Source organism: Rhea pennata, chromosome 9 (assembly GCF_028389875.1).
Source record: "Rhea pennata isolate bPtePen1 chromosome 9, bPtePen1.pri, whole genome shotgun sequence".
NCBI lineage: Eukaryota > Metazoa > Chordata > Aves > Rheiformes > Rheidae > Rhea > Rhea pennata.
The window spans coordinates 5,919,279-5,939,485 of record NC_084671.1 but is presented as its reverse complement, the minus strand read 5'-3'; the positions used below and the strand labels follow the sequence as shown (position 1 = coordinate 5,939,485).

General features: G+C 39.8%; 1 protein-coding gene across 2 annotated transcripts; it reads right to left on the bottom strand.

Annotated features, from left to right (window-relative positions):
- Positions 1 to 934: 934 nt before the first annotated feature.
- SKIL (SKI like proto-oncogene) lies at positions 935 to 12,742 on the bottom strand. 2 transcript variants are annotated; one of them, XM_062582861.1, is made up of 7 exons: positions 12,613 to 12,742; positions 11,414 to 12,489; positions 6,998 to 7,095; positions 5,626 to 5,861; positions 5,150 to 5,391; positions 3,839 to 4,063; positions 935 to 1,469 (listed from the first exon to the last, which is right to left on the bottom strand). In XM_062582861.1, the coding sequence occupies exons 2-7, from the start codon at positions 12,422 to 12,424 to the stop codon at positions 1,308 to 1,310; spliced, it is 1,974 nt and encodes a 657-aa protein (XP_062438845.1). In that variant the 5' UTR covers positions 12,425 to 12,489; positions 12,613 to 12,742; the 3' UTR covers positions 935 to 1,307. The 2 variants fall into 2 exon arrangements, with proteins under 2 accessions (XP_062438845.1, XP_062438844.1); XM_062582860.1 differs by having other exon boundaries at positions 11,414 to 12,742.
- Between the last annotated feature and the right edge of the window lie 7,465 nt (positions 12,743 to 20,207).

Below are 20,207 nucleotides of genomic sequence, written 5' to 3'. Positions count from 1 at the left end.
GAAGTGCAAAAATGTGTTTCTTCATCCAGCTTTGTAGTCATGCGTTTAACCCATCAGGAGCCAGACTTCTGAAGTACTCAAGTAAATGTTATATATATACAAAACAGAAATTCTGTACAGTTACACATTTTCAAATATTATAGCTTAACAAACATGCTGTATTTCTTAAATCATGGTAATATTACCATGCCATTCAAATACAGGAACTATCAAAATGATTTTCAAAGTGCCATCTCTCAGAATTAGATTTTTCTAAACAGTTACCACAATGTCAATTGAGGCTTGCTGTATGCAATGGATGAAAAATCCAGAAGTTAGCAAGAAGCTGGAAGTGTGGAGGCATGGGATATTAAATAAACTAATCCATGTTTTTTAAATATTATTTTTTGAGAACATTAATATCTGAAAAACACTGTTATCCAAGCTTTCTCACAGTCTAGAAGGCTTTCACAGTCTAGAAAGAAGACCTCCACCCTTTTGTTAATATTTCTTTCATATTTGCTACACAGAAGAAAGTGTAAGAGAATATTTTAAATTTAAATTTAATATTTTAAAAGATTCCATTTTGATTGCTGCTCTTTGCAAAAAAGCCTAATGTTTTCTTCTTCCAGCATGGTAACAAAATGGTGGTTCTAAAACTCTTTAGACCAATACTGAGTTGTTAAATAGCAAACAGTGAAAAAGACCAGCTTGACAATTCACACAATGGAAATTACGTGAGGAAAAAAAATCAAGCTAGTAAATCATTTCTGATGATCAATCATCTTTCATCATCCTGGCAATTTTGAACATTACTCTGCAAATGAAAAGTTGTCTTTGCTTTCCAGGGAGAGAAAGAACACATTAATTTTCACTGAAACTCACACTATTTTTGATCTCAAAGAATTAAAAAAAAAATTTTTTTAATGTAGTTTTATAACTGAATGTGCAATTGATAGCAAAATAAAGATCACCATACATATTTTAACATACAACGCTGTTTTTTTAAAAGATACAGAGCCCTCAAGACTGCATTAGAAATAGACAGAAACTGATCATTTTAAAGAGTTTCATATTTTTCATAGTTTGGGAAAAACACCAGTACAAATAAATGCAGATTTCCATTGGTTAGGAAAATCTAAAATGTTATACCTATGTTTCTATCTCCATATATTTATATATATATATATCTTCCTCTGGACTTGTCTGGGAACTAGAAATCTGTAAAGAATACTTTTTCTTATTACACAGATAAACTGCTCAAAATTCATTAAAAACAAAACACCCTGTTTGAAAGACAGAGTCAAATTTCCCTCTTCCAATTTTTTCTATTTTCCTTTTCCATTTTTTGAAGATTTCAAGATCTGTAGCTTCAATTCCTTTATCATCACCTCTAACTTTTCTCTTGCCTCTCGTTCTTGTCTCAGTTCATCTTGAAGCTCTTGTCTATCTGCCTCTGCATGATCCAATCTCTGTCTCAATTCTGCTAGCTGCACAAATAATTCAGAATGACAGAGAGGGGGAGAGAAGAAAAGAGAGGGAGAGAGACATCAATTTAATGTTAGCAAAGATATTTTGCAAAGGTCAACTATTAATTTCAATAAGCAACTGGTAGGTACCTTATGCATCAGACAAAAATATATCAACTGATCAGCTAATTTTCTACACCCAAGAGTTTAAATATGTATATAAAATTTTGATTCTTCCGGTTTTATTATGGCTTTATGTTTATGCAACTTTGCATTTTTTGTGTCATTTAGTAGTGTGGTAGTAGATAACTGCAAAACTCTTGGGTGTAGAAAAGGAACTGCTCTGTTGATTTTCAAGAAACACCACATTCCATGCACCTTCATCTTCACTTGTATAATCAGGAATTTTTAAGCAGTTCTTAGAGAGTAATAGGCTATTAATATGAGTCTTTTGTCTCCACTACTTTGATAATGTGAACTGGTACAGTATGATAATGCCCACTGCCTGCACGTTTCAGCATGATGCATACTATATAGACCTGTCTCTGGTTGTTCTTTGGTTTCCAGCGATTAGGAAAGGTTCCAGTACTGGTTATACTGCCCCATTATGATTGTCAGGTGAAAAGCAGCAATTAAACTAGACGATGCAACAAAGTGAAGAAGGGGAAAGACACTCAGTGCATCTTCTGCAGGTCTAAGAAGAAGAATAGACATTTAACCAAGATCCAAATCACATATTATCATTATTAATTGTGTTTAATGTACAAGAGGGTTTCTCCCAGGCCACAACTCTCAGACAGAGGGTAGTCTGGGCAACTACTTCAAGAAGACAGCAGAATATGGCTTTTTAAAATGCTGTATACATAGCATGGGGAAGTTACTGTTGCCAGCACTTCAGGTTTAGCTAGGGGTACTTCTGACAACTGCTTGGAATCAAAGGTCCAAAGTCCATTGTAAGATGTGATAAATGGAGAAAAAAAGTTCAAATGCACTTTTCTGAAGAGCTGAACAACACAGTCAGTAAGAGAGTAAGCTTTCATGAAAGGAACATATTTAGTTTAAGTCTAACTTCAAAACAAACAAAATAAACAAACCATGTCTTTGGAGAACAGTCTATGGTTCTTACCCTCTAAAGGAAGTAAACTACAAGCCATATAAAACATGCTGTACACAATTATCTTCATAAATTAGAACATGTTGTTACTTGCAGTGATAGGGCTTGTACCAGATGTTTAGTAAATCAGACCTTAGTCAGAGAGGATTATTTCTGGCAGCACAGGCTAGGAATCTATTGAGTGGGATGTCATGAAGTTAAATCATGAGGATTTATGATGCTAGCCTCTGCCCTACTCCCAGAAAATAAAAAATAAAGAAGAAACTAGTATCTCAAGTACTACCTGTTTCTTATTTTGAGAGAGTAAGAAAAGGAAATACATAAAACTATGAGCAAATGACCATAAAGCGTTACTGAACTTAAGTTTCAGATTGTTTATTTTTTAAAAAAATGCATTTAATCAGAACTGCAACTGATTTTAAAAAGGGCCATCTCAAGACTGTATTTTATGTTAACTGGATTCTTCCTATTAGGATGGCAAAAATAACCACAAACGTAAAAAAAACAATGGTATATGTTAAAAATTCTCAGTGAAAGAAAAAAGTATCTCCACAGATTTTGACTTATGAACCCAAGAGGCAGGAATGGGAGATCAACATGATACATATATGTGTGTGTGTGTGTGTGTGTGTGTGTGTGTGTGTGTGTGTGTGTGTGTATCTCTCTCTCTCTATATATATTTTTTTCTTTTTTTCCCTATCCTAAGAGGGCTATCAAAGCATTTAGTCAAGAACACAGAAGGAGCTTCATTCAATATTATTGATGATTCTAACACCAAGGACTATAAAGAGCAGCTAGGTATGGACAAACCTGACAAAAAAGGTGGGTTTTTTTTTAAACATAAAATGGAAAAAATGAATAGCTTATTTCTATAATTAAAATGAGACTGCTTAATATGTGCAAGACTATTAAACACATTTGTTTTAAATGGCAAGAATGTAACAAACTATGTTTAAGGTTAACATTTCATTAATAATATCATTCAGATATCTGAATATCCTGTAATATTTACCAGGTGAAATGTTTCAGTAAGTTGCATTCTACATCAGAATCAATCAAGGGAGAAGGAAATAAATACACTATCACTGTGACCTACTTTGGTGTTAGTCTATAGGATATCAAACAAGAACACCTGGAGAAAATGAAACTTTAAGGTGGCAGAGAACACTCCAACAAAAGTTCAGTTGCTGGAACTCTAAAGGGTAGTTAGGAATAGCTTCACAATTCAATAACGCAATAAATACAATTTGTTTTGAAACAAATTTTTACTTCTCACCTGCGCTGCATATTCAGCTTCTCTGTCTTTTTCTAAATTGGAGTCACAGGTACACTTTTGTTTCATCACTTGGTCCAGTTTCTTCTCCAGATCTCTCTGCTCAAAATAAAATTCCTCCATTCTTTGAGCATGCTCAGTCTGCAAACATTCAAGTTCTTTTTGTAAATTCTGCTGCTCTTCAGTAAGTTCCCTCATTGCTCTAGAGTTGTTTAACATCTCTACCTCCTGTCAAGAAAGAGATCACAATCACATTCACCTTGGTTCTGGAACCAAAAGGGTCAAAACCTGATTTTGTAATTTAACCGAAGATCTGGAAACAAGGAGACCAAAACATGCACATTCATCAGTGTATCAGTGTAGTAGAAATTCTGCTGCAAACATTCAATTCAATATAAAGAAATTATACTTTCAAATACACAGAATTTCCAGAAACCAATTTACAGTTTCCAGAAGTGAAACACAGAAAGCAGTACTGATTTATTAAAACAGATTTTGAAGAATAAGTGAATTATCAGAAAAAAGAATAAATGTGAGGAAAAAAAGGCCTCATTTGTGTTGCATTTCTTCTTCCTCCAGTATTTTGATCTCTTTTAAAAGGTTGGATTTTTTTTTTTAAACTTATCTACGAGCTTTACCTCCAACAACAGAACAATTTAAAGTAGCAGTCCAGGGACATTATCAAAGCTCACTGATTCTCCACTTAATGTTAAAACGAAAAAAAATGTATTTTATGTCTGTCAATGAATGCAAGAAACATGGGCACTACTTAGCTAATGTAACACAGAAATCAGGCAAAAATCACAAACAAACAACAGTTTCTAATGCCATCCATGACTAAAAAGACTAACAAAATCTCCCTAAAAGGAGGGCGTTATCAAACAGAAATAGAAAGGCAGTATTCTTTTCATAGGGGGCAGCAATAAGATCCTTCCTGGAGTGCTGATGTCAGCACTTTTAAAATCTTGAAAACTGAGAAATTTCAGAGGATTTAACAAACTGTATTGACAAAAATATTTAAGTGTTTGAAAACATTTTCAAGTAAAAGTAGTAGTTTTTATTTGGATAAAATAAAAGAGCAGCTGCTTGAACAGAGAAGTTACAAACTGAAAAGATACCAATTATTAGTGCGCTCTAATTTAACAAGCACAAGGATTATTAAAGATTCAGTGTCTGGATTCAAGCTGTGGACAAAATACCTAGGTGTTTTGTTGTTGTAAAGGGATAGCAACCTGTGATAATGATTCTAGAACCAAAAAGCTAACATCAGTTTTCTAACAACAAAAATGAAACTCATTCAGTTTGCCACTGTACCATTTGAAGCTGTTGTTTCCTCCGCAAAATGGTATTTAGTTTTTCTTGCTGTTTAATGTAGGTTTTCATTACTTCTTCCATTATCTTTCCCTTGTCATCCTCACAACTGATGTCCTTCATGAGAGTTGGAGACAAGGTTCGTACACGATTACGTACTTCACCACGGCTAGAGTCTCTAGTAATTTTGGAAGAAATACGTTCAGATTTGCCAACTTTTAAGGAATTAGTTGATACAGGTGGATCTGCAGATAAAAGAAAAAGACAGCAAAATAATCACAGAAAATTAAACCTTCACAGTGAAAAAATGCAAAGAAAACTGAACACTATACAAAGGCCAAAAGAATTTTTGAAAAACTGAAGTGACAGGGAAATTATCACAAAATACTAATTTGACCTTGAGCTTTCCAAAATTAATTATGTAGTATAAAAATTGAAAAGATTTCAACATAATTTTCTATTATAATTCATCTACTTACCCAAACGTTTATGCTGTTCCACACCAGTTTTCAAGTCCATTTTTTCCTGTTCTTCAAGAGACAGCTCTGGATAGGAAGCACCTTTTTTGTGCTTCCCATTACTGAGCTGTTTCTCTGACTGTCCAGGTGAGGATTTAATTACTTCTGATCTGACTGCTGGTTTTGCAACTTCTTTATATTGTGAGGCAAGAGACACATTTGGGGCAACCACTTTATCACACATATAAAGGTAGTAACTGAAACAGTAGAACAGTAAATTTAAGAATGAGAACTAAGGTATAGCAAATGATGAATGATAAAGAAGAGTAAATTCAATTTAACATGATTTCAAACACTACAAGTGTCAAGGAAAAGTAAGTACTTCCCTTCCAAGCTTTTCCTATGCAAAAGAAATCATAATGATCCACTTAACCTTTACTGAAGAGATCATGTAGAGTTTTGAGGATATCAAACAAGGATTTTTCTAACACGACTGATTAAAAAAAATCACAGGTAAAAAAATCATACAAAGTCTTTATTTAAATGCAAAGACTGAAATTAAAAGGTGACTGGATTCAAACCTCTTAAGGTCACTGCCAAGATAATGAGTATCACAAAACAGTGCTGGGACCAACATCGCTGTCTTCAATACTTTCCTTTCTCCTGGTTCTAAAGGAAAGCACTGATAGAAATTGCAAACTGAAGGAACATCACTGCAGCTCCATCACTTATGTTTGCATGAGAATTAATATGATGTGTCTGTGTTGCTTTGATGCATGCTGCTGTCCAAGAGTCTGACCTCACTCATACATAGCAAATGCATAACTACATGGTAGATCAAGAAACACTGCTGTTGTCTGCATCAGCAAGGGAAAAGTGTGTATTACACTAAGGAAATGCATTTGGTTTCTAAAACTAGGAAATTAATCAATTGACAATTCAGCTGCAGCCATTGTTCTAATGTGGAATAAAGTCTTCAAATAGCTTTTACAAGTCTGTTTTGAAAGGAAATTAATTTGCACTCATGGCAGCTAGGCACTGTGAAGCTTTTCACATGCATGCAATAAGTTACAATAGGAAGGATTAAAAATTAGCTTCTACCATTTGTATTCTGAAAAGGGAAATTGTAATTATATTTTAGTTTTACTTCTTCCTCAAAAAAATCATATATCACACCTTGAGTGCAGGACCAAAAATCACTCATAAGCAATTCATTAATATTTACACAAAAAGTACACAAAAAGGATTGAATTGTACTTGTGCGATCTCTTAAAGAGTTTTCATAAAAATTTAGGTTTTAAGTACATTTTTAAGTTGAAATCATCTTTAGACAGTTGGAAGTATTTATCTTGTATATACAATGTTCGTATTTCTGCACAGGAAATTCAGTTACCTGGGGTGGACAAAGGAGGGTGGTTGAGTAGCAGTTTCTGCTTCTTGCTTTATAACTGGATACCACTGTGACAATTCTAGGCTCTGTTGTGAATCCATCTAAAGAAAGACATAACACTAATAAGACGACTGCTACATTTTATTTACAGCTGCATAAATCCTGCTCAATGGAATAACAACTATAACATTAATACATATGTCCAAAGTGCAAACAAATTGGGGTACTAGAAAGTGCAGAGTCCTTGGCAGACATAGAAACTCCTGTTGCTTGCATCACCCTCTTCAATCTGTTCTTTTTGAATTACTCTTTAATCAAATATATAAAAAAATAAAATAATAATCCTCCCCCCCAATCACTTCACAGTTCTAAAAATAAATACCATCACAGCAATAAAGAGATCTTGATACTGTAGATTAAATATGACATAACAGAGAGAAATTCGCATTGTACCAAAAACCTCATCTAACATCTGAACGTCTTCATGAGTTTCACTACTATGACATATATATGATCAGGAAAGTTTGTATTTACACACCCTGAAAGAAACTGTCATGGAACTTCCTCTTTAGCCATCAAGCGAGTACCCAGCCAGAACCACGATGCTGATATCAAGCCCTGCAGAATCAACTGCCGTTTGACCATGACAGAGAGCAAATCCCACAGCCTACAACATTCTGGTGAAAATTTCCTGTCTGGGAAATTCAAGTCTAGCAAAGAAAATGAAATTTAACTCCATCCCTGTAGTCCCTCAGATCAATTCAAAAACGGATATAAATGAGTAAGGGTACAAGGAACCTAAGCTCCAAGATAATAAAACCATAATCAAATGTTTAAATAATACAGATTAAGAATAAAGTGAATGTATCTAGAAAAATGGTCTTATCTTGAAACTCATTTCAACTTCTTTCTGCTTATTCAGCTCATTCTAATAATCTAAATACTGCACATAAATTCTTCTAGTTCTATCACAGCTACTATATGGTAACCCAATTTCAACTTATACAATTTCTGAATCACATCTTTCCCATGTTTTAGGACTGACATCTTAACACATTTTTATATGAAATTTTGTATGACATTATGGATCAGGTGATCTGTATTTTCAAGTTATTAGTTCAAATTTTTATACTCCCACCTATTTCAAATGGAAAATGACTTCTTTGTCTACTTAATTAGCGTGTATTTTGCAAAAGAGTTTTAAAATTTTACTTAGGAAAGAAAATGAAAGGTGATTCTAAATGAACATGAAATCTTTTTCTAACATATGAGGACTCCATCATCCAGATTAATTAAACAAAGAGAAAGCTTTTATTTCTAAATATATATATATATTTGTATACACACACACACATATCATTACCCAAGTATCTGTTTAATTTAGATGTTCTTAATTAATTATACAGATGCAACAGATCCAAGTTAGTAAACCTGCAGTTGAATTATTTCTACTTAATCTGTTTGAAAAGCCTACAGGAAAAAAAAAAGTCTTGTTTTTTCTCCAAATCTAGCTATACAAGCTGTTAAGAAAAAAAATAAAAATATCTATCTAGAACTGAGAAGATAGTCATAATACAAATTTGTATTGTGACTATGTTCAAAGTTTCCATCGGGGATTAGAAAGAAAATCTCTGGTCTGGTCGTTATGCAAACTAATAACCCAGAGACCCTTTCCGTTCCCAGAAAGCCTTTATTTCATAAATTTCTTAAAAGATTTGCCATGTGAGTGAAAGAAAAACTGTTAAATAATTCAGTGGAAAGACAGTTCCATATAAAGGCATAGGTAGTAGTTTCCATCTGATCATTAAGCCAGTAGTTTTTAAGCAAAGTTAGGACTTACAGAAGTATTCAGAGGAGATATTAACTCTACACACTGTGAGCACTTCCTCATGCAAAATAACCAACTCAAAGAATTAGCTGAAGAAGCCAAAGTCATAGTACAGAGTGATTACCAGAAACTGTTGCAAAGTCAAAGAGAATGTGGACCTGCCAGCACAGAGAACACCAGAGATTTAGCAAGAGTTGTTTCAGTGAGAAGGCAGATATTACACTGCAGAGTCCAAACCTCAACAGAAGATGATAATCTCAATGACTACCAAATATACTACTTACAGCTTTTTTATTTTCACAGAGAAAGAAATTAACTTTTTAAGAATAGTAGGTGAGGGCCTACGTTGTCTACTCTTAAAACATGGAGAGTAAAAGCATACCATGAGATGAGTAAACCTAGAGCTAAGGAGAAAGGCAATTTCATTAATAATTTATTATTATTACATTGGAGTTTCTCATTTTTGCTTTATGCCTCATTGTACAGACAAGCTATTATTTCCATCTGTTATTTTTCTCTCAAAAAGAGAGGAAGGAATAGACGCTTGGCCAAGGGCAACTGTTCTTCTTGGACCCTTCAAGACAACCTCAAAAATGTCTCAAAACTTCAGAGGATTTACTGCTTCTCAACAAAGAAGGGAAGAAGGTGACAGAACAGCAAGTAGAATATCCTAAAATTGTTTGCCTAAGAGTGTAAGAAAAGGTAATGTCTACATACTGTATCTAATACCTCTCACACCACAGAAAAAGACAGGAAAAGACAAGACCACTGAACAACTCGCACTTCCTCAGTACAAGGGAACAGAGGTATTGTTCCAAACACTGTCCTATTATATTCTTTTAATCTTTTTGACTTTCTTTTTGACTCACAGGTGAATACCTATAAGACACTTCCTCCAACACTCCCCCCAAAAAAGGGAATTGAAAAAAAAATTAATCATTTTATGTTTTTTCAAATTTTCATGGCATTTATCTATCGTTCTAATTTCATATGCTGCTTTATAAGAACAAACTATGTGGGTCTTTAACAGAAGACTTCAGAAACCATTCTCCCCTCTCATTTGGGCCTGTTCAATAACATAATCTGTTCAAACAAGAGTACTGTGGATCTAACAGGGGAAATAATCTTCCATATTCATTCCCAGAATACTGCTTCTGGTTTCATGGCTGTAGATTTCTGACCATGAGATCTTTCATGCTTTTCAAGCTCCTGTATACAGACCAAAAACCAGCTGAAATGATAATCAGTATCTCTACAACATCTACAGCATGAAAGGTCTTGTGGGAATGAATACAGAAGACTATTTCCTCCATTGTAGCCATTATACTATTATTACTTATATTGGCATTGCAAGAATAAAGACTGTCATCACAGTCTATCAGATGAGGTGAAGTCTCCCTGCCATGAACTTTTCTGCATCTCCAGCAAATTCGGCATGTGGAAGCATGCCATATTGCAGACTTTTACTGAGGCTGATCTGCTAAAATCCTTTACTGCAGACTGGCTTAAGTGTAAAAATACCTGTTACTGTAAGCCTTTCTGCAGTACTAACTTTTGAGAAGTTTATTCTGAAAGGTGTCGATTTTATGGGTCCACTTATCTGGACTGCTTTTGGTACTGCTGACTTTGAAATCCATGAAAAAACATCCAACATGTAAAATAGACATACAATCAAAACAGTAGCCAGCAAACAGATCTACAAATGCTAAATAAAATAAAACATAGTGGTGGGGGAGGAACCTTTTCAAACCTTCTAAATTTGGTAACATTCAATAAAATTGTATCTCCATGAAGTATCTGTGAAGTCAGTACCTCAATGTTTCTCTGTCTTCATCTACAAATAAGGCTCCCCCCGCCCCAATTTCTCCTTAAAATCTTCCTTGAGGATAATATATTCCAAAGCAACATCCAGTATTTGTCTGGTCCATGTCTTTAAATTAGCAGCGCTCTGTGGTAAAGCTAAGCTCTGTACTTCTGAAGCACAATGAAGATTTGCAGCAATATTTTAGGAAAAAAAATGCAGTGTCTATTATTAACAATTGTCAAGATACTGGCCTACAGCTCATTACTTGAAGCGAAAACCCCTTTCTTCTGGTACAGTTCTGACAGGTTCTGACATAACCTGTTAAACAAAAAGCTGTTACTGAACAAGCAGACTTGGGCTTTTAAATAGGAACTTATCAATGCACCATTACCCTACATGCAAAGTTCTGAGATGTTACTGGATGGCCAGCAAACTAGGTAGCCATACGCTACGTGTGTATGTGCTGGAGTTAAAATAACAAACGAAAAAGTAATTTATGATATTTGATTTTCAAGCTCCTCCTCAGCTGCTGCAACAGTTTAAAACAACATACTCAAAGGTCAAACAGGAGACAGAAAATTTCCACAATAGCTCTAATTTTCCAGAGACTGCATACTTTTTAAAAAGAACAAAAATCAAAGCAGTTTGAATTAAATTACTCTTATAAATTTAACTTACACTTGATTTGACAAATATTCACATTTACAAAGACAACAGGATTCTAAGATAAATATTTACTTGTTACCAGAAAGAGATTCATGAGTTTTACAAGAGTAGGTGAACTTACTTTGGACCGAGATCTTTTTTGATTTTTCTCGCTGAATTTCTCCTTCATTTCCTCCAAGAGATGCTTCAGTTCCCTCTCCTCCGATGTTCCCAGGTATTTTTGGTTAATATGAAGGTAGCAGTGCCATTTGGCTGATTCAAAACCCCAGTGGCAGGTCCTTTTATCAGGGGATCTATGTGAATGCATCACGAACGTCTGTGGTGAGAACATTCCATAGCACTCCAAACACTGGATGCACGGATCATCCGGCTGCAGGTAGAACTGAGGGGCAAACAGACCCTGGCATTTGCCCAAGCATTCGTGCTCTACTTCAAAGGCACTGCCAGACTCTTTCAGCTGGGCCAACGTGTTCTTAGCAGGGAGAAAGCTGCCATTTTGAGGAAAAGTGCGAGGGCGTAATAAAGCATTGCATAGTCTCTGAGCATCGGTCAGTGTAATTAGCCCACAGGACGGAGCATTAAATGGAAGAATTCCCAAAACCTTCAGAATGTGAAGCTGGTCGGACGTGCACCTTGAGCAGTATATATACAGTTCATCACACACTGTATTAATCTGTTGCAACGAAAAGTCTCGGAGAACCGAATTCAAAACTTGAGGCAGGCAAAGTCTTTTTTCTCCTCCAACTTTAAAACAAGAAATAGATTCTCCCTCTAATATAGTCTGAGTGAGTTCTGTGGAGCTGTCTGGAGGAATGAGCAGTGGACCAGAAACTATTTGTGGTGATGGAAGAGGCAAAAAGACAGTGGGTGACATACTTTCCTGGGAATAACGAGCTGAAAATGCTGCTGGTCCACCCAGTGAACTCTGGCTGCTTAAGTGGAACTGTGCCAGCGTGTGCTTCAAACCTGGATTTAAACTCAAAGGCTCAGATATCGAAGTACTGTTTGCCTTGGCGTTTTCCCCATCAGCCTCCACAGGAGTTTCATCATATTCATCCAAGTTTTCCTTCTTTATTGTTGGCAATTTATTTATTACAACTCGTACTTTGTTACTTACATGCATTTCTGTCATTACTCTTTTTACTGGAGGACTCCCATCCTCTTGGATCCCACTCCTTTTTTGGTCTGAACCTAGACCTAGATGGAAGTTTGTTTGTGGGCTTTCCATTGCTAAACACCAGAACTTTTAATTAAGCAAGTCTTGAGTGTGCATTTTCCTGCTTGCTAATACAAAAATCAATTTTAAATGATCTCTATTACCTCATACACATCAAGCTTTGCACTCCTCTCAGTAGGAAGTTAATTCTTCTGCCTCCAGGAGTAAAAACTGTAAACTATTTTGCATATCATACCATAGAATTAAGAATGGAGAGGTTAAAACAGATTTTTCTTCTAGGTTTAAAATTATTTGTTCGATTTTCTTTTATAAAAAACACTGCAATATGCATATAAAAATTTTTATAGCCTACTCAGTAGTTTGTACAGTAGTTTTGTACAGTCACTTAGTAAAAAATGATGAGTTGATGCATGAGCATCCATCCTTAATCATTTTTTCCTTTAAAAAGCATACTGTCTTTTCAAAGAAGTCCTTTTTTAAAAATATTAAAATAGAAAAATGCCCATAAGTCTCAGTTTGAAGAGTGCCAATCTCAACACAACGGATCCAAAACCGACATTTAAGTTGTGTGAATCCCCCCTCAGCTCTACAGGATCACACATAAGCTTAAGGGCTTTATTTATTGCGCAGCCAGGTTTTTGATTCCAGCACCACCATTAAAGTTACTGTGGCAGCTCACCAATAAAATACCCGAATTAAAGGCTGATCCAGATAGCTGGCAAAAACTCAGTGTCCCTGGAGAGTCACCTTTAGCACAGATATCCCCAGTGCCAGACTTTTCCCACCCCGAGTTATCAGCAATACTAAGATCCAGGCCATCGGCTAAATGCGCATCTTGCACTAATATGCGGTTCTGTCAAACTCTCCAGATAACCTGCGGAGAGAGAGGGGGGGGGGGTCATTAATAATCATTTATTCCGAGACCAGAGTCTCCAGATAGGAGTTCAACATACCAGAGAAGGGTAATTAATCACAACACATTAAGGCGCGGAGAGGCTTCGCCCGAGAGCCGCAACCCCCGTTACAAGCGCCCGGCAGATGGGTAACGCCGGCAGCAGCGGCCGCAACCCCGGGGCGCGGGGGGAGGGAGGAAAGGCTCTTTCACAGCGTTAAATGAAGAAAAAAATAGAAAAAAAAATGGGGGGGAAAGGGGGAAAATGGGGGAAAGAGTAAAAAAAGAAAAGAAAAAGCCAGCACGGCCGGGGAGGCGGCGGCGCGCCTAGAGCGAGCCCCCCCGCTCCGCTCCGCTCCGCTCGCCTCCCCCGGGGCGGCGGCGCCGGCCGCCCCCCGCCGCCCCTTCCCGGAAGGGCCCGGGCCGCCGCGCCGCGCCCCGCCGCCCCGTGACTCACCGGCGTTCTGCCGGCCCCGCACGAACCGGCTCGGCTCGGCTCGGCTCCCGCCCCCCGGCTCGGCTCGGCTCGGCTCGGCTCACCGCTGCCTCCTCCGGCGCTAGATTTGCCGCCGCCGCCGCCGCCCGCCCCCCCGCGCGGCGCCCCCACAGGCGCCGTCTCACCTCGGGCCCGGCCCGGCCCGGCCCGGCCCGGCCCGGCCCGGCGCGGCCCCGCCTCTCCCCTCCCTCCCCCGCCGCGGGGCCGCCCGCGCCCCCCGCCCCGCCGCCTCCCCGGCTCCTCACCCGGCGCCGCGGGGGCTCCGGCGCCGCGGGAACGGAACAGGCGCCGCGCTCGCGCCGCCCACCCGTGACCTCACTGCGGAGACGCAGACGGAGACGGCGGCGGAGACAGCGGCGGCGGCGCGCGGGCACGAACCCGCCGGCGGCGCGCGCCGCCCCCGCCCCCCTCCGGCCGCCGCCGCCGCAGCCCCGCCCACTGTCTGGGGCCGCGGCGGGAGCGGGCGCCCCTCCCCCTCCCCCCCCGCGCCGGCCTCTCCCTCAGACACCCCCGGGCGGCCCCTCCCCCCGCCGGCGCCGGGAAACCCTCCCGCGGCCCTCAGGGAGCCCGCGCCGCGCCGCGCCGCGCCGCGCCGAGCCGAGCCGCGCCGGCCCCTCCCCCCGCCCTCAGACAGCGCGGCCAGGGGAGAACCATCCCCCCCCCCTCCGCCAGCGCTCAGCGAGCCGCGCCGCGCCGCGCCGCGCCGGGAGGGAGGGAGGGGGGGGAAGGAGCCCTCACAGAGCCGCGCCGCGCCGCGCCGCGCCGGGAGGGAGGGAGCCCTCACAGAGCCGCGCCGCGCCGGGAGGGAGGGAGGGAGCCCTCACAGAGCCGCGCCGCGCCGGGAGGGAGGGAGGGGGGGGAAGGAGCCCTCACAGAGCCGCGCCGCGCCGCGCCGCGCCGGGAGGGAGGGAGCCCTCACAGAGCCGCGCCGCGCCGGGAGGGAGGGAGCCCTCACAGAGCCGCGCCGCGCCGGGAGGGAGGGAGGGAGCCCTCACAGAGCCGCGCCGCGCCGGGAGGGAGGGAGGGAGCCCTCACAGAGCCGCGCCGCGCCGGGAGGGAGGGAGGGAGCCCTCACAGAGCCGCGCCGTCCCCGCCGGGGGAAGCCCGGCCCGCGCCCTGCCCCCGCCCGGCGCCGCCGCCGCCGCGCCCGGCGCCGCCGCCGCGCTGCCCTCGCGCGCCCTCCCGCCGCGGGAGCAGCGGGGCGGGCGCCGCCGCCGGCCGCCGTCTGGCCCGCGGGAGGCCCGTGGCGGCGGCGCCATGGCGGCGGCGGCGGGGTGAAGCGGGGGCGCAGGCGGCGGGGAAAACCCGCGAACGCGTAAAACGCCGCGGGGGCGGGAGGGCGGCGCGGCGCGGCGCGCAGCCCGCGGCGGCTGTTGCACGCTCTGCGCGGAGGCGGCGCCGCAGCGGAGGGGCCGAGCCGCTCCCGCTGGGGGCAAAGCGAGCGCAGAGCGCGTTAACGCGGAGCGGCGCAGGGGCCGGAGCCGCGCGGCCGGCGGCAGAAGCAATAAACTGCTGACAGTTCGCACAGGGTTTAGGGTAACTGAGCAGCTGTGTCTGGGCTTTAACAATAACTGTGATCACAAAGATGATAGTGGTTATATTTACTTTTTAAAGCCTGGAGAAAAACACTTTTCTCTTACTAAATTCAGGTGAAGGTGGGAGAATCATAAATCTGAAATAAGAGTACGACCTCAGTTTTTACATTCAGCAGGAGGTGTCATCACAAGGACCATTGCTTTACTGTTGCCACATTGCAGCATCCTCAGGCAGAGATAAGTCTTTCCTGCACATTTTTTACACGTTTTTGGGGGTACCAAGAGGAAGCCTTAATTTTCTCGAAGCATGCAAACTTCCAAGTTGTTTGAAATTAAGAGCACTCGCTCTCAGCTGTTTGAAATAGGCATCCAAATGTCTGTGAAACGTGTCTGTTGAAAAACCCAACTTGGCTTCTCACAGACTACAGAGAAAGCACTTCTGTGGAAAGGAAGGCAGAAATTCCTGCCATTCCATATAGGCCAAAGTAAAGATAGAGCATGGTGCTGCTAATGCCAAGGTCATGGTTCAGTCCCCGTATGGGGCTCTGCTGAGGGTTGGACTAGATGATCTCCAGAGGTCCCCTCCAACCTTACCATTCTATGATTCTATGAAAGCTGTCAAAAAAATGGAACCAAGATTTAAACTTTACGAAGAATGCAACTACTGGATGAACTAGCTTTTGGTCCCTTTTATACTCTACTCTTTGCCCTTTCCATCCTCCTTTCGTTTCTGTACTTTTATTTTAAGACAGTAAAGATTGACTTAGCTGTTCTTCAGGTAGGACTTACCATATTATCTACTGCCGTTATGGGGAGTACATTTTTCTGTACTTACATTTACCCTACTACTTTCCAGCTCTTCTTGCCAGACTTCATCTCTCTGCACTCCTCTAGCAGCAGAATCAAAGCTGAAATCTATAGATCTAAAAGCATGAGCAGAGGCACATGCATGATTGAGTTTTATGAGCTGAAAGATGACCAAGATTCATACCTCTGTACTGTCCAGCCACTTGAGATTCACTGCAAATAGAATTTGTTATTTAAGTTTCATGAATGCAGAACCATAAACCTGCTCTCGGTTCATCCTTGCATCTGAGTGAGTTTGATCTAATTAGCAACACCCTGTAGTAAATAAACACAGGTCATGCCACCTCAATATGCGTTTTCATACCTAGCCATTTTACTTTTCAAAATAGAAAAGGGTTCTAACCATTTTTAAATGAATTCTAATATTTTGCAGTAATGTGCAGTACCCTAATACTTCTCATAAATGCTATTCTCTAGCCTGCAGGTAAACAGACTTACATAGGACTATGGAAACATTATCTCACCTTTTGGGTGCTATATCAAATACAAGCTTCTGCAGCCTTAGAAAGGAAAGAAAAGAGGAGGCTTTTTCATGTAATGATTTTGTGGAAAGATTTTATAAAGACTGGTATTTTTCTCCATTTACAGTTAAACAAACAGTGGAAGATGCAAAGCAGCTGCAGGAGTACAATTGCTACCCTTACATGAAAACACAAACTGCTTTTGTACAGGGCAAGAAGGGTGTGTACTATTGGGACTGAGGGAAAGTGATGGAGAAAATGCAAGAGTGCGTTTTTGTTTGATCTCAATTGCCTTTGTTTAAATTATGTTTAATTCTTTATTCTTCCACAATAAAATATCTGAGGCTAGGACAGCAAATAATTTTATGGAAAAGTACACCCATTCAGCAAGAATACTAATGCTCTGTACATAGTAAGTAAGTAGTTAAGGGACTTAATAGCCACAGCATTATAGTGGAATAAAAAGATTTCTGAATCTACCAGTTCTGGGGCTGATCTTGAAAAGCACTGACCAATGATTCTATTATTTAAACATTCTGGACATTCCTGTCTCTTTTCTACTCTGTTACAGAGTTTAGGATTTGATCAAAAATTTCTGTCCAAATAGCCAACCATTAAAATGCACTAATTGTAAATAACTCAAGAACATGCAAGGTTTATAACACTGTAGCTGCAGTGATCTAAGAACATAACCAAGACAACATTTGTAGGTGGATATTACATCTGTTATTAAATCTGCTTATGGCACATAAGCTTAGGAATTAGATGTCACCGTTTAATTTTGGTTTAAAAAAATTGCACATTTTCATTTCAAGATGCAAATTTTGGTAACTGCTGTGGTGTAACAGAAATGAATCAGGCAGCGTAAGACAAGGTTTGTAGGTAGAGGATTGTCTAATAAAACACGTAAGCTCAACCTAGAACCATGACTGTTGACTGTGAAAAGCACTTTGGTACCAGAGGTACTATGTAACTAAAATAAAACTTAGCTATAGAACTTTTTAGTACTTAATAAATTGCACTAACAGAACCTAGGAGGGATTTTATTACAAACCTTTCTGGATTTTCAAGAAGTGCTCAAGTTTTTTGGAATATTATTAAATTAATATTTAAGGTTGTCTTAAAACTCACATTTAGCATGTTCAGCAAACAACTTAGCTTTAAAACCAAGGCATCCCATACAGAATTTTTGACTTTACTCTTCCAGGTCAGCTCCCAAGGAAGAGAAAATTACTATTTTAAATAGATAAAAACATTGTATTTTTACTTGACAATTAAGAAGTGACTACTAAACTTTCATTTCCAGTTCAAATCAAAGAGCTATAATAATAATGAGATACAATAAACGAAGAGGTTTCCCATAAAACGTACATTTCATATATTTCTAAAATAATAGTAAGCAAAACGTTGAAAAACACATGCTTCCAAAATATCATAAAGCAAAGGTGTTTAAACAAGTCCTGCTCTTCCCTGATGCAAACCCCTTTTAATTCTTTGCAGGCCACTTTTGACAGTCTCTGGTGGTGATACCCCTGCAACTCGCACACTCAGAAGAGATGCAAGTGAGACAAACTAATCTGCATTTCTAAGTGCAAACTAAAAAAAAAAAAATCCTTTAAACTACTGCCTACAAAATGAAGTGCCAAATAACATATTATGACTTAAAATAAAATGATCTTCGAGTTGAGCTGGTTAACACAGATACTAGTTGTCAAAATGCTAAATGTGTAATGAATTCTGTCACACTTTTATGTCATCAAAATTCAAGTTGCACATTTATGAACAAATGGGGTTTTCTGTAGAAAGGGAAAGTAAAGCGTTTGTTTTAATGTTCCTTTCCATACATGCCATCTCTAAAATTAGTAAAGAGCACAATTTAACACTGTCCAAAGGACAAAAAATTATGTTTTATTCTCAGAAGATACTAAGATGTACATTTTACACAAAGATGAAAGATATTTTAGTGGCAATTCTTAATGGTAGGTTATAATACTGAAGATCGGTCTTAATATATTTGTGAAATATACTATGACAGATTAAATAATGCAGATATGTTTTAGATATCCTACTGCAGATCTTACTGTAAAAAAAATAGGTTTGAGCATGCTTAGCATTTTACAGGACAAGTTATGGAATAATTATGTACAAAAAAACTACATCTAATGAAGAATTGAAAATATGACATAGTTTCTACATGTAAAATTGTAGTCGGAATTCAGCTGTTTAGTTCGATGTTTGGAGATCTGATTTAAAAGGGGATAAAAGCTCAGACACTTTTTTCAAGCTTTAAAGTCAAATACAGATACAACAGATTCCTGGTTCTATTTACATCAAAAAAATCCCACTTCCCAGAAGAGCCACACAGATCTAAAAGGGAAATGCCTTCTCTGCCTTTAATTTTGGGTGATTAAATGCATACTGACAAGACCACACATCTCAGATGTACAGTTCAGATTTTAAGAAATTTTTTCTGCTTATTATTTAAAATAAATAATGTTTGAGCTCTTGTCAAGAAAATGCAAGATACAGTAAAATTCCCCTTTTCTGAAAGGGGCTCCAATCCCCTGTTCTCTCTTAGGAAAATACCATTAATCTATAGGCAATTTCAGATACCTGTCTTGCCTAAACTGCCTGATTATGAAGTGAGAATGCAAGATTAGTAATTAAGTAACCATGTATATAAAGATTAAACAAGCCACTCATTTTTTTTTAGGAGCATCTTAATATAACTGTTCAGACTGAACAGAGAGCAGTTGGCCACCAAACCAAACAGGAACATGAAGTGTGTGTGTGTTGGGAGGTTAAGTATTTAAGACCTGCAACCATCTGTAGCATTTGTCTAGGAATGCTGATACATACTTCTAATAACAAGCCAGCTTGCAAAAGGAAATCTCTTTTAAAATACAGATGTACAAATACTAAAATACCATATGTGTAACAGTATTGGCCAAGCACCCTTGCCCTATATGTTATAAATCTGAGAGAATATGGGGGATGAATTAGAGAAAAAGAGAGAAATCATTCAGAAATAAGCATAGCAGATGCAATGTTGCTGTAAACTCAAAAGCCTTAGCTCTTGCAGCTGAGATGACATCTTAGAAGCTCCAGCTAAAGGAGGTCTTTGGTCAAACAAGCTAGAATTGCATTTTAGATTTTACTTGAAGCCTTTTGCATCTGCACAGCTTACTGAAAGCCTCACTAAGCTAACTTTGTTTCATCACTGCTGTTGGAAGGAAAGATAAATCAATACAAAACCTGCAATGATGATTTTTTTTCCACAGAGAAAGATGAAATGAGGCTGTCCAAGTGTATTAGAGAGGGACTTGCACGCTAAGACATATCTGGAAACCCCGGACTGGGGGCTGCATTACTTAGGTTGCAGTGGTCAAGCTGGGTTCTCTCTTCTAGGGAAAAAAAAACAAACAAAAAGAAACAAACAAAACCACTGGTAAGATTAGAACAACACTCCTGTGGGAGCTGGATAGTT